The sequence below is a fragment of the Patagioenas fasciata genome, chromosome 10 (assembly GCF_037038585.1).
Source record: "Patagioenas fasciata isolate bPatFas1 chromosome 10, bPatFas1.hap1, whole genome shotgun sequence".
In the NCBI taxonomy this organism is placed as follows: domain Eukaryota; kingdom Metazoa; phylum Chordata; class Aves; order Columbiformes; family Columbidae; genus Patagioenas; species Patagioenas fasciata.
In genome coordinates this window covers 13,347,038-13,361,286 of record NC_092529.1, presented here as the reverse complement: position 1 = coordinate 13,361,286, position 14,249 = coordinate 13,347,038, and the positions used below count along the sequence as shown (strand labels likewise).

The window sequence follows — 14,249 nt, the reverse complement described above, 5'->3', positions numbered from 1 at the left end:
TGTGCCACAATCTTTCCCACTTCCAACTCTGCAAAGAGGCAAATCCCTGCAAATACGCAGCTTGCTGAGTGCAGTGCATGGTGCTGAGCCACACCTTAAATAAAAAAAAAAATAAATAAAAAAAAAAATAAAAAAAAAAAGGAAAGAAAAAGGGACTTCCAGATTATTAGATTTCAAAGATGATAGTAGCTAATTGGGTTCTGTGTAGTCTGGCTTCCCAAGCAGGAAAGCCGCCCATCTGCTGGGGCTGGTGGCCAGTCAGGCAACTGGTCATTCCCACCTTTCTGCACCCTGTTAAAAAGACTGTATCTTTACATCATGCCACCCTTCTAGATTGCAAGGTGGTGGCAACAGACACCTCGCTCTCAGCAGAGCTGAGCCCTGAGTAAACCCCTGGTAAGTACTGTGGAAAGGAGACTGGAGTAGATTTGGGTTAGGTTAGATATGGGTAATGTTCTCAAAACCACCACAGAGTTGGTCCCAGCATAGGAGAGGTGGACAAGAGAGGTTCCCCATGAGGGTGATAGGGAAAGCCAAAACATGAGCCTTGATGGGCAAATTGGAGTTGAGGATGTTTTTACTCAGCACCACAGCTGGCTCAGAGATCACGGGAAAGCTCCAAGCCTTGAGATGTGAGGGACTAGAAATGCAGAGCAGGGGAAGATGAAAATGAGACGAAGTCATCACTTCCCAAAAGCTTCACAGTGAAGGAAACACCTCCCACTGTCTGGAGGATCCATGGGAATATTATAATATTTGTTCCAAAAACATGACTGGGTGGATACAGAATTACTGACGCAGACACAAGCAGCTAATTGAATTCATACGTAGAAACCCCGGACACCATATGGCCTCAATAAAACGTGGGTCCGTAGCCGTTTCTTAGCAGATGGTTATTCATTTTCATAATCTTAAATCAAAAGATCATTTTTATATCTGGAGATCAAAGGCACTTAATGGCTTCTTGGTCGAGGTTTGTGAAATGAAACCTCTGTCCTCTGTTTTGGCATTACACACAAGGCAGACGGGGGTTTTCCCCTGAAACCTTTGCAGAGACTCTGGGTGACCACATCTGGGCAGCAGCTGCAAATGTTCGCAGCTCTTCAGGGCTGAGACTTCATTATACAGACGTGCAGTTTATAAAATGAGAAGGGACAGTTTTAAGGAGCTTGTGTGGCCACATATATATTTCCCCAGATCACAGAATCACTGATTATTAGGATATAGCCCATGTGAATATTTTGTGATGAAATTATTCTTTTTCCCCATAGGAAAAAATGCACAAAGCACCATCTGACCTCTCAGACGTTTACCCCACACTCAGCCCAGCAAAGCAGTTGTGTGAGGCCAATGCTGTACGTGCTCTGGCATCCTCATAGGAGGTGAAGCCACAGAGGTACCAGGCAAGTCTCAGACTCCTCTTCAGGTGAGTTCTCGCCTCCAAGGCTGCATGTCAGTGCTGCTCCACCAGAGCCAGTGCAGGGGTGGAGAAGGGGGCGAGATGCATTTATGTGGAGAGTACTTCCACACCCACCAGAAAACCTCTAGGATAGGCATGATCTTTGACACCTAAGAATGAAAGGTGCGTGGTTACTCAGAGCACCGTAGGTACAGGCTGCAACAAATTGAGTCCTGTAGCCTGTTAATAAACCTCATTTTTGCAGTGGCTACCTGCTTGCTGATGCGCAGTTCTCATCAACGTGAAGGTGTAACCGAAATACACCTCCTCTCCAATGAACCCACACCGCCGGGTGCTCTTTGCATTTCAAACAGTGATGCATGTGGTTAATATTTGTGCCACAATCCGCAGGCATCTCCGAGAATGAGCATTTCCCTGCTATCGTGCGGGTTTTCCCTGCCAGCCTCGCCTGCACTATGGAAATGATCCTCCCCAGCAGACAGCAGAGTCCCATCTTGGTTCCCATTCACCTGGAGATGAAAGTGCTCTGGCTGCCAGTGTAGGCGGAGTAAAACTATTTAAAAACCTCATTAGAGAAAGTATTTGGGGAAGACAGAAACACCCTCAGTTGTGGTTTGCTCCAGGACTTCTCAAGCCAGATCACTTCTGATACAGAGGGAAGGGCACTACGAGAGACATTCCTGTCAACTAGTACTTCTCGTAGGGATGCCTTGGGTGTACTTTGCCGCCTTCTGTGTCCCAGTGGGCTGTATTTTCTGCATAAATATGGGCACATTCCCCTCCATGTGCCGTTTAGGTGAGGAGCCCAACTGCAGCACAGCACCAGGGCTGCCGCATGGTGCGGAGTGGTCCTGTTTCAAGTCAGAGGAACCCAGTCAGCAGAACTGCGTGTAATCTTGATTAGGCACATATCCACTGGGAATATTTCCTACTCAATTGAATTCCTGTTGGTGCATATTTCAGCTGAATTTGCAGCCAGAATAATGCCCAAGCCACATCTGGCTCATGATGCACATGGAATCAGACCGGGACTCTGGGAGGAGGTGGATCTGGATTCAGAGGTTTGGCTTCTTATTTAGTAAATCACTGGTTACATTCTCCCATGGCTGCTCCAGACTACCCCAGAGCTTAATGATATTCACATCCAAGTGTTTTTTAAGTCTGCATGACTAGGAAACAATTTCAAGTGTATGGTTTGTCTGGCCTGTTACGAAGGAGCCTGTGCACCTGCATTTCCCCTACTAGCCTGCATTTTCTTTGCATCCCATTTATTCAAAGGGGTTAAATGTTTGTTAACTCCTAGCAAGGTAGAGTCCCAATAATCCCTTTTCCTCTCCCAGCACAGTCATCCATCTGCACACGTCAAGCAGCCCCTGTTGATCAGGACAACTGTAGCCTGCAGCCAGCCATGGGGCACCTCCCTTCCAAGCAGGTGCCTGATCCTGTAGGATCATACAAGCCTACAAAGACCAGGCTGGGCTAAGCAAGTCCACATGCAGTAGTATACAGGCTCGTTCTGCCTTGTCTCCAGCCATGGGAGCTGGCAGTGTCCCTGCAGGAGTTCAGCGGGGTTCTCCATCACAGTGCTTGAGTCACCTGCCACGTTTTGTTCCAGCCAGCTTCCCACACCCAACTGCTATGCTCTTCACCTCTGCCACGGGCCCTGACAAACAGCCTTTGCTCTGCCACTGCTGCTAATGATATTTACGGTTTGAACCAAGTTCCCTCTGAACTGATCAACAGGCGCCATACACGTCATGAGCACGCAGATCGCACAGACCTTGTCCAACAGGCTCAGGTTCAGAGGTCAGGGTTTAACTTATCCATGTCCTGACATGAACTGCAGGAGGAACAGACTCCCAGTCTCTCCTTCTGCCTGTTCTGGGTTTATTTTATTATTATTTTTAGTGGAGGGAGGTCTTTTTAAAATCCAGTTAGCACATTCAGAATACTTTTTATGTTAGTATTTGACTCAGATGAAATGTACCTTGGCCCGGTAGCTGTTGTTACCTACATCCACCAGAAAGAACAAAGCCTCCCTAGACTACGAGCCCTGGCAGTATTGATTCATGCTGGGATATGTGGATGCCAGCGAAAAATAAATAATGTGGTAGTTAAAAGGTGTGGTATTTTCTAAGTCACAGATCTAAAGGCACCCTACTTTCTTTGCTTTGCATACTTGCAGAGCACCATCCTTTTTGCTTTCCAGATATGAAAGCTGAAGCAGAGAAACATCTGATGAGGCTTCATCGCTGACTCACTGTTTGATGTTAAGCAAAAGGAGGAATGTGATCAGATACCATTGTGCAAAGCATGCACCAGACAACGCTGTCACCCGGGATGAGAAGCAACTCCCATTCCCGAGCACGATGGGTTGGCAGCCCAGCTGTTGTGCCCACAGCTGGCTCCCTGCTGGCTCCAAATGGGGGACGTAACCCCTTGCCATCCCCTGCCGCACCTGAGCTCTGCAGAGGCCACACAGCCACAGGGACATCACCTTTGAAGTTGCTTTTACACCACGTGCAGACAGAGGTTCAGTGCCCTGCTGGTGCTCGCAGGGTCAGCCGGCGGGGCGGGGGCGGCTGCAGCGGGCGCGCAGCCGGAGGGGTGTGCACAGCTCTGCACGCCTGGAGTTCTTTCTCACGAGATGGTGCAACCAGCCAGCGGGGAACTGGTTAAGCAGCGTGAGCTCCTCGGCTCCTGGGTTTGGCTGGCGGTGCAAGGCAGGGCAGGATGTCACCTGGAAGCCGGCATGTTTTATTAAACAGAGTATCAAAGTGGGCTAAAGTCTCTTATTATGACTTGCAATGTCCACAAATTTTGCCACTTCCAAATAGTTTCTGCCTACATATTCCTCCCACTGCTACATTGGGTGCTGGCAAATGTCTCTGCTCAAGGAGGGGAATGGCTTTCATTTGAATAGTCCTAAGGCAAGTTTCACTGAGCAGTGCCAGCATCTACCCGCAGCTCTCACGTGCCCGGCAGTGATCTGGGTAGTGCCGCAGGGAGGGCTCTTCGCTTGCCCAGGACACCACAGAGACAACAGCTCTCACTAGGTTTTCCCAGTGTTTTGTTCAAGCTGAGTCCATGGTAGCCTAAACCAATGTAATTAAGCAGTGATGGGTGCACGTACTCACAATATTAAATCTCAACTTATTCTAACTTGCGGACAATTCCTTTCATCAGGGCAGTGAGCGTGGCCAGCTGTGCTATTGAGATAGTGAGTCACACACACGCAGCTGAAACCACCAGACTTCACACTAAAGTCAAGTTTTTGCAATTAACTGCAGGCTACCAGAAGGACATGGGACTGCCCTGGTGGGTGTCAAACTGCTCCTCAGATCCTACGCTGTTAAGTCCTGCAGTGCCCCTTTCGGGATCCTGCCTTCAGCTGATGGGTGTGGGCTCTCCTATGCACACCTTAGACCCTATGGTTGGGAAATTAGATGTACAGGTCTCCTGGGAGCTGTTGATCCTGGGCGCTCCTGGCTCAACACATCCTACACTGACCAAGATGCTGCAGTACCGCAAACCCCAGGCTGCAGTAAGGCAGTGGGGATTTGATGGGAGGTACTGTCCTGTGTAGCCAAGAGCACCTTGGTGCCCGCTGAGGACTTTGATGTCCATCCCAGAAGCTGGTGTCGCAGCTGGAGATCTGTCTGTCAGGGAAGAAAAGCCACCATGTTTACTGAGCACAGGCTGGGCAAGGAGTGCACCCCACTGCCCCGCTATCCTAGAGATAGTTTGACTCTCATAGAAACTTTTCCTTCTGCAAAAAGTAATGGGTGTTAATGATTGAAGCCTTGAGGCTGTTGGTCAGATGCTGAGGGCTAACCATGTCCATGCAGCGCCTCCCGCACGGCATGACCAAGACATGGCTGTTCTTTCACCTCCGGTGCCAGTAACCTGAAACGAGATTGCTGGAAATGAGAGAGAGGGAGAGTCAGCGATTTGATTACAGGCCACAGGCACATGCCTGGCCTTCATGGATATATTAAGTAAGAGACATTTTAAAACAAAACCACCCTCAGTAACCTTATCGTAAGCTTGAATCCACAACCCATCTGTTAAAACTCCCAGTCCTGCCCACATAGGCTCCGATCAGACGTTGGTGCCAGGGATTTTCGGAATGTTTTCCCCCAAATCACTGTAGTTGGAAGGGGACAGCCCCAGGAAAGGGGCAGGTCCTGGAGCTCGACCTCCCCAGCGTGCCCTCAGCGCATCTTCCGACCAATCCCCAAACCCTCGCCTTTTACTGTGTCTGTAAATAACCGCAAATCCCCCTTGGACACGAGCTGCCTCTGTCCTGTGACTCCCAGCCCTTCTGCAGCAAGCGCTCAGCAGACCTGCTGCTCGGCAAACGGCTTTAGAAAATTAAGCCTTTTAAAACATTTTGCTGCTGCCTTAATTGTACATTGTAAAGGAACCCTCCCCGTAGAAATAACTCAGAAAACAAAATTCAGAAGGCAAATCGATGATTGCATCAGCCTTAGCTTATGAAAACTGATCTCCAGGAAAATGTAATTCAACTCTCCAGCAATCTAACTTGATGCCCAAGAATGTAATAACTTCATTTGGATCCTCTTTTTAGGGGACTTCTAAATCCTTGGCAACATCCCTTAAGGTCATGAGTAAATCCTGATATGGAGAATTGTTTGGCAAGCATGAGAACAGTAAAAGGGCTAAATAATTGGGGATTACCTCTGACCCTGATTTGTAGCTCACCACCCACTGCAGGAATGTACCGAATATCTGAAAGAGCATTCAGGAGTCAGACAATTCATGGGCATGAAACTGTCCACGTACACTTAGAGTCTGCACTTAAAATGCAGAGCATTTTGGCCCCAAACCTCATTTTTCATTAGCAATCAGCTGCAGCAAGCTCTAATTATTTCTGTTGCCTTGGACAGAGGAGCAGTGATGGGACAGATTAAAAATTGTATTTTTTTCACCGTTTGCTTGGAAAATAACAATTTGGGTCTTCAGGCCAGAGAGAGAATGAACCATCTCATTCTGTACCCATTTATTTATGCTGGTTACTTTCCCCTGAACTGCAGGAAGGGACAAACACATCACTTCCATTTTTTTTGTGATGGTTATTACTGAATTTGCTCAATGCCTGTATGGAAGACAAGCTCTGCTTCGAGAAGTCGGCAGCCCAGAGCCATGATCCTGCCCCATTTATACTCAGTGCTCCACGTTCAGTCCGTCTTCTCCTCTGCGGGGGGCCGGCTCTGCAGCATCACAGCAGACTCTTCAGATCAGCGAGGGGATCATGGCCATAAACGCCACGTTTGCAGACTCAGACACGAATTACCAAGAAGACCATACTGAGTGGGACAGCCTAAGCAGCTGCTTTTTGGGAGCTCCATGTCATTGATACAGTGCTGCGTTGTTTATACTGGGGATGCAGCTGGCATCTTATAAAGAGTTTTTTGTTTTTTATAAACCTTACATTTACAGCTAGCAGATTTCTGCAAGGCTTTGGCTTCCCTGAGGATTCTTCCTGGTAACGACACGCACCTTCAGCTGGCAGCGAGCCTTAAAAGGCCTCTCTCCATTGCCTGTATAAAATCTCTGTGTGCTCTCACGTAATTCCTCCTGACCTCAGATTCCTCCTGACGTGGAGCGGACAAGGGCTCTCTGAGGCGATAGCAGAGGCTCTGTGCTGGAGTTCTGCTATTACCTTATCTCGGTAAATGCGCCTTTTATCTGATGAGCTTGCCTCTACTTGTTCAGCAGGGAAAATGACCATAGCCCTTCAAGAGAATAGGTTTGCTTTGGCAGGTACACGCACTATCATCATGCTCAGTGTTTTGCAACAGCTGGCATCCAAGAATTGCAGATGCTTGGCAAAAGCATGGAATATCCTAAACTTCTTTGCGATCCTGGCATTTACTCATAGCCATTTCATAGTGACTCCCAGGTATTTTGTCCGTGTTTCTAGAGTTCTCAGGCTGCCGATTTAACTGAGGTCTGTGTTTATGCCTTTATTATTATTATTATTTAATTCAATCTGTAAAAGGCTGTGCCGGGAAAACCGTTTCAGCCCGTTCCGCACTCACCGCACAGTTTCAAGGCTGAAGCTGCGCCCGTTCGCCTCCCACGGAGCGGGGTCAGGGCGGTGCGAACCCGCCCCGCAGTCCCGCTGGGGACACCGGACCCGGGAGTTGGCGGGGGGAACAGGAGCTCCGCGCCGGGGCGGGGGGGGGGGAATCCCGCCGGGACACACGTGCAGGCTGGGGCAGCGCTGCCGCCGGGACCCGCCGCTCCCCCGCTTCGGGCCGGGCGCTGCCGGGGGTGCCCAGCCGGGCCCAGCCCAGTCGGGGGCGGCCCCGCCTCCCCCCGGCACGTTGCGCGGCGGCGGCGGCGCTGCCGACACGTGAGACTCATGTGACGGGGGGGGCCGGCGCGCCCGCCCCGGCGGCCGCCAGACGTGCCGGCAGTCACAGGGTAGCGCACGTCGCTCCCGTCCACCCACTCGCCCGCATTTAACCCGGCCCGCCGCCGCCCGCCGCTCCTCAGCCCGCGCGGCGCGGACGCGGCATGAGCAGCCCGGCCTGAGCGGTGCTGCCCGCCCCGCGCTCCGCTGCTCGGCGCTCCGCACCCCACCGCCATGGAGCGGATCCCCAGTGCGCAGCCCCCGCCCGTCTGCCTGGGCAAGCTGCCCGCCCTGGAGAGCGCCGACGTGCCGGGGTAAGCGGCGGCGAACGGCGGCGGGCTCGGGGGGAGGAGTGGCCCCGTCGCGGCCCCGTCGCGGCCCCGTCGCGGCCCCCGGGGAACAGGGATAATTTGGCTACTTTCGTTTCGCCCGTGCAGGCTGGACTTCGCGCACATGTACCAAGTGTACAAGCCCAGGAGGGGGTTAAAGAGGAGCGAGGACAATAAGGTAAACTGGGGGCTGCGCGGCAGCCCGTCCTGGGAGAGAAAAGTTTTTCCCGGCGGAGGCTGCCTGCGGGCTGCTCCCTGCCTGGGGCTGCGTGGGGGCGCGGGCGTGGGGCCGCCGGAGCTCAGCCGTTATTCGGAGGTTGGGGGGACACAAAGAACGGGGAGCGATGGCTGCGTAGGGCGCACTGCCCTCGGCACCGCGGAGCGTTGACCCGCTGCCGCTGGCTTTGCAGGAGACCTACAAGTTGCCTCACAGGCTGATAGAGAAGAAGAGGCGCGACAGGATTAACGAGTGCATCGCCCAGCTGAAGGACCTGCTGCCCGAGCACCTCAAGCTGACGGTAGGTTGGAGCGACCCCCCGGGACCCGCCGCTGCCGGCGGGGCTGGACGTGAGCCGGCTCCTTCAAGCAAAGGCGTCCGCGACAGCGGTTACCCCGCGGCCGGGTCTTTTCTTGCCATTGCAGTGGGGATTTGAGTGGGTTTTTTCTTTCCCCCGCCTTCCCTTCCCCCATGTGTCCCCTGCCTCGCGGTGGCCGCACGCCCGGGGCGGGCTGCAAACACAACCCAGACTGTCCCGGGATTGGAGCCCTCCAGGGACTCCGGGAGGTGCCTGCAGGGCTCCCCTGGCACCCCTCGCTGCCGGCCCGGAGGAGCCCCCAGCCGGATTCCCCTGTGCTAAGGTCACGGTGTCAGCAGGGGCAGGAGAACTGATAAATAAAATACTTAGCTTTGAGGTATGCAGCTGGTCCAAAAATACCCATGAGATTCTGTGATAGCTTTTCTGCAGCCTGCTTTTTAACTGATTTTTAGGGAATGCTGTCATTTATAGTCCTGTACTGTTCAGGATCTAGACTCTGCCTTTAAGCCCTTTCTCCAAAGTGCCTTGATCCTTCCTGTGTTATTCAGAAAACATTGACAGCGCCGTCAGGCTCTTGCATGTGTGTCAGACCCCACAGCAGACACCAACCTGTCTCTTTGCTTTCAGACTCTAGGTCACTTGGAGAAGGCTGTGGTTCTCGAGCTCACCTTGAAGCATGTGAAAGCACTAACTAATCTAATTGAGCAGCAGCAACAGAAAATAATTGCTCTGCAGAATGGTTTACAAGCAGGTGAGTGTTCAAAACGTATCGTGTGAGAACCTGTGTGCGCTTGATGGACTTTCTCTTGGACTCTTTGAAATGCAGTTGTGACACTTCGTTCCTGAGAAGGGAGGAGGCAGAAGTTCTTGCCTTTAATCGCTGTCATTTTCTCTCACTTTGCTTATGAGCTTTCGCAAAAAAAGATGCATTTCTCGATATGGTCAATGTAGAGTACCCTGTAGAGTTGTTTTGAAATTAAATCGAACTTAAAGTAGTTTTATTTATAGTCCAGGTTTGCTGTGAGATTCTCTCCAAAGCCATTCAGATCTTTCCATTAATGTTTGTGAGCTTTTGACCAAACCCAGTTTTGTTTGTTTGGAGTTTTTTCTGAACATGTGTATAAATCTGCTTTCTGTACACTCCACTTTTAGGCCTCTTTATAAACAAGCTAGCCTGTGTTCTGCAGGCAAAGAGGGGACGCAGTATATGAGCTTATCATGCTTTAGATGTACTTCCTCCTTCTGTTTTCACATGTGGCACTCACGTGAATCTGATAAAGTAAAATTTAGTTTTTCTGAAGAGCCTTCCAGTGCTCTGACAGCCACAGGGAGTGCAATAGAGCTTGAAGCCGAAGCAAAATTGCCCGAGGCTGGCGGAGCTGCTGGCAGAGCTGCTGGCAGGCAGACGTGCTCCAGGAGCTCTCCTCTCTGCCCGGAGGTGAAGGGCAAGGTGCAATCTACCTTCCCTGGGGTGTTTCCCAGAGAAGGTACCAGCTTGACTCACAGCTTCGCTCTGTACTTCAGCACCTGTTGAAGGTGGCCTATACAGTAAATACAGAACTAAACCAGAAGTTTAAAGTTATTACATAAAAGTGGACAGATGGGTGTTCAAATAAAAATGTACGCTTCTGCAGAAATTGAGGGAACATATGTAAAATTCAGGTTGATCATCAAGTTCATGTTTCTAGCTGTGCTATAACCAAAGTTTAATGTCACTTCCAGCCCACCTCAAATATGGTTATGGAACTCTTTAGCATGTTGTTAATTTTTAATTCTTTTTCTGTTAATGTTTCCTCAGGTGACCTGTCATCAAGAAACCTCGATTCCAGCCAGGAAATGTTTCGATCCGGTTTCCAGATGTGTGCCAAGGAAATGCTGCAATACCTGGCAAAGCATGAGAACGGGAAGGACCTGAAGTCGTCCCAGCTGGTCAGCCATCTGCACCGAATGGCCTCTGAGGTGCTCCAGGGCGGAGCCGGCCGCAAGGCCGTAGACATCCCTCCTAAAATGGTGGACTTGAAAGAAAAACCTGTCTCCTTGACCAAAGCGGCAGAGGGACATGGGAAAAACTGCGTGCCTGTGATCCAGAGGACATTTGCTCACTCCAGCGGGGAGCAGAGCGGCAGCGACACAGACACGGACAGTGGGTACGGGGGAGAGCTTGAGAAAAGTGACTCAAAATCTGAACAGCAGTATTTCAAAAAGGATACTGAACTCAAGTACACTGTCCAGGAGAGAATAAGCTCTATTAAGCAAGAGACTGAGGACCCGCCAGCCAAAAGGAGCAGGCTAGAGTCACCAGAGGACGAGGGCCCTTTTGGCAGCGACATGATGGGCTCTTCCAGCAGCTTCCTGGGCCCGCACGCTCACCAGCCTCCCTTGTGCCTGCCTTTCTATTTGATCCCACCATCCGCAACAGCCTATCTGCCCATGCTGGAGAAGTGCTGGTACCCGGCATCCGTACCTGTCTTGTACCCCAGCCTCCCGGCCTCTGCCGCAGCACTTACGGGGTTCATGAACCCTGATAAAATCTCCCCGCCTCTGCTGATGCCCCAGAGACTCCCATCTCCCATACCAGCCCATTCCCCTATCGACTCCTCGGCTCTGCTTCAAGCTTTGAAGCAGATTCCTCCTTTGAACTTGGAAACCAAAGACTAAGCGCAGTGTGACTTTTTTTCTTTTCCAGTTTAAGACTGTTTCACTTCTATATATTGGCTGGACTGAGGTGTGGGGATGAGGTTCACTGCACATAGGAAGCTAAATCCCCTTTTCTCTGACTTGTCAGGTGACTTGGAGAAGGATGAAGGATGTGCCCAGGTTAGTGATTCAGAACTACTTCCAAAAGAAAAAAAGAGAAGGGTTTTGTGCTTTGGCCCTCGCCTTCTTCCCTCTCCGCATCTACAGAACAACAGTTGACTCCGTCAGCTGTAACTAGATTGCAAAGCTGTGAAAAAATATTCCATTTGGCAGACTTGGGTTTAGGGTCTGTGAATATAAAAATATGGTACTTCTCATAAGGGCTTTTAAGGCAACAGCCCTATGGCTGGTAGGTTGAGCTGAACCTATTCAGATGGGACATGATGGGGTCCCAGTGACCCGTGCGGGTGCCCCAGGCGTGGTGGTGGTGTGGGTGGCAAAGCCACTGAAAGCAGAAGAGGAGCAGAGCAGTGGTCACTGCTTGGTCATGCAGTCAGGTAGACCTAAGACGGGTTTTTCTCCACACCTTTGCTGATATATATAGATATATATATATATTATTTTTTTTAAAGAAATAAAATGTAGATGCTGCTTGGAAGCTTTACATGGCGTACATCTAATAAATAAATTAACACGCTCCCCTTCCTGTAACTTGAGCTGCTAGTTTGGGCTGGGGAGGAGAGAAAATATCCCAAGGATCACTTTGCTTGTTGCACCTGACTCCAGGCCCCTCTCACTGCTGCTGTACAGTTTTGCCAGGTCTAGTCTATTAGAAATCAAAATGGTTTTACGAATTCTGTCAGTGGGGGCCTAGCCGGTGAACAGCCGCTTCCCAACATGGGGTGAGTCGAGAGCTTTGTGCAAGAGGGAGCAATTCAGCCCAAGTTGACAGCATGGGACCTGCTGAATATGCCCCCATCAGTGCCTTTGAAAAATTGAAAGGCTGGGATTTTCAAAGGAGTCTAATCCTGGTGGGGTTTGAGCATCTAAATTCCTTAGTCTCCTTGGCAAACCCTGGTCCACGTTACTGTATTAGAGAGAGGGTGGTGACACTCATCCCATTGCGAGGGTCTTTCTCCACAGAGCGACATTGTGTCCAATTTGGCTTTTTTTTTTTTTTTTTTAAATTAAAAACCAAAACTTCACTGTGAAATGCAGTGCTGTTGTTTTTATTTTCTTTTTTCTTACTGGTTTTGCAAACTTGTGTCCAGAAACCCTGTTGTATGGATTTTCATTTCGTGTTCCCATTGCACCAGCTGTTGAGATGCACTATGCTTGATTGCAGATCGTGTTCTAATGTTTATTTTGTTTGGGTTTTTTTTTGGTATACAGTTGTTGCCTTTATTTGTAAAATCCTGTTATAAATATATATATTATATAAATATATTAAAAGGTAAAGCGTTTCAGATGTCTATTATTTGTATAACTACTTGAGCATAAAGAAGTGAGAAATATGAATGTATTCTTGTTTCTGGGTTTTGTTTTTTTGAAGAGAATTTTTTTGTTTTTCTCTAGGGAGAGGTACAGTGTTTATATTTTGGAGCCTTCTTTAAGGTGGGATATTGTACATATTTTTATCTTGAGTAAATGTTAAGTAGTTGTTTAAAAATACTTAATAAATTAATTCTTTTCCTGTGGAAGATAAGGGTTTGCCTCCTGTGCTTTCAGATATTTGAGCAGGGTCATTTTGGGTGGTCGATGGGGCACAGGGAGGAGCGGGGCTCCTGTGCCATCAGTGCCTGAAGGCAGCTCGAGGTCCCATTACCCGTGTCCCTGGGGATATTTATTTACTTAACTCCCTTGGCACCTTAGCGGATTTTTCTCCTTGCCGATCTGAGAGGTGCCAGGAGAGCCTGGCTGGCTTTTGTGCTTTCCTCTTTATTTCACTGTATCCTCCCTAGGTCTGGCTTTTTGGGTCCTCTGCCCCAAGCTCTGTGCAATGTTGGGAGGAGACAGCGCCTTGCTGTGGAGGACACATCTCCACAGGCTTTGCCCATGATCTGCAGGGAAAAAACAAAAGAGCTTTTCGCAGTAGTTTTTGCTTTACTGGTGTCGCGCAGTCCCACATCAGATCCTCACAAAGCCCAGTAGCTCTTTGCTCATGCTGCTGCAGAACAAGCTTAGTGGTATCATGGGCACCTGGACACAGGCTCCTCTCTGGCCTCTCCAGCAATGACACACAGTTTCTAGTCTTCATGCAAAATTCAGGCGACCCCAAACCTTTTCCCAAAGGCAAAAGGTAGGTGACACATCGCTCTGGCCTGTGAGGGATGGGTGAAAGGACTCAGTTTCCCAGTGGTGCTGCCTGCACGTGGATGGGTCATGGGCACTTCTGCAGGATATTTAAGATTTTTCACGATGCAGGTGGATCACAAAATGTGGTGAGTGGTTAAATGGCCAACTGGGACAGTGCTGCTTGGTCCTGGGCTGCAGCATCTCTGGGAGTCTGCTGGAGGAGAAGCCAGTGCCCAGGGGTGGCCATTAGACTGCGGTTAGCATTAGCTTAAAGTAACGCTAGCTTAAGTAACAGTAGACAAAAATACAGGATTGCTTGTATTAATTTATTTGGGGCCTCCATACCTCCTGATATTTGTGTTATATTTGTTTTAATTAGGGCTTAATATTGATCTCCCTGACTGTAAGTAACCCCATTTTGGGGACAGCATTTGGTGCTCAGTGCAGCAGCATTTACAGCCTCATTAAGGGCTGGATTTCTGGCTCGTTTCCATGGCTCTCGCTCCCCTTCAGTCTCTGACCCACCTTGTCATATGGTGGGAGTACTTGTAGAAACTCCAGACCCTCAGTCACGGAGGAAAAAACTTTGTAGAACTAAGTGGAGGAGATGAAGTTTATACAGGAAGCGAGCTAATTACGGGCTGGGGATT

The 14,249-nt window shown here is 49.8% G+C and overlaps 1 protein-coding gene across 1 annotated transcript; it reads left to right on the top strand.

Moving 5' to 3' along the window:
• The first annotated feature begins 7,849 nt into the window (after window positions 1-7,849).
• BHLHE40 (basic helix-loop-helix family member e40) lies at window positions 7,850-12,762 on the top strand. Its single transcript, XM_065845923.2, has 5 exons — window positions 7,850-8,116; window positions 8,240-8,309; window positions 8,542-8,649; window positions 9,295-9,418; window positions 10,466-12,762. Exons 1-5 carry the CDS (start codon window positions 8,037-8,039, stop codon window positions 11,323-11,325), a joined length of 1,242 nt encoding a protein of 413 aa, XP_065701995.1. The 5' UTR covers window positions 7,850-8,036; the 3' UTR covers window positions 11,326-12,762.
• Window positions 12,763-14,249: the final 1,487 nt, after the last annotated feature.

What these genes read in the sequence shown, in the direction of transcription:
- BHLHE40 (XM_065845923.2), top strand. Translation starts at nt 8,037, where the DNA reads ATGGAGCGGATCCCCAGTGCGCAGCCCCCGCCCGTCTGCCTGGGCAAG. An exon ending in GAGAGCGCCGACGTGCCGGG is followed by an intron (nt 8,117 to 8,239) that starts GTAAGCGGCGGC and finishes TCGCCCGTGCAG; the next exon opens with GCTGGACTTCGCGCACATGT. An exon ending in AGAGGAGCGAGGACAATAAG is followed by an intron (nt 8,310 to 8,541) that starts GTAAACTGGGGG and finishes CTGGCTTTGCAG; the next exon opens with GAGACCTACAAGTTGCCTCA.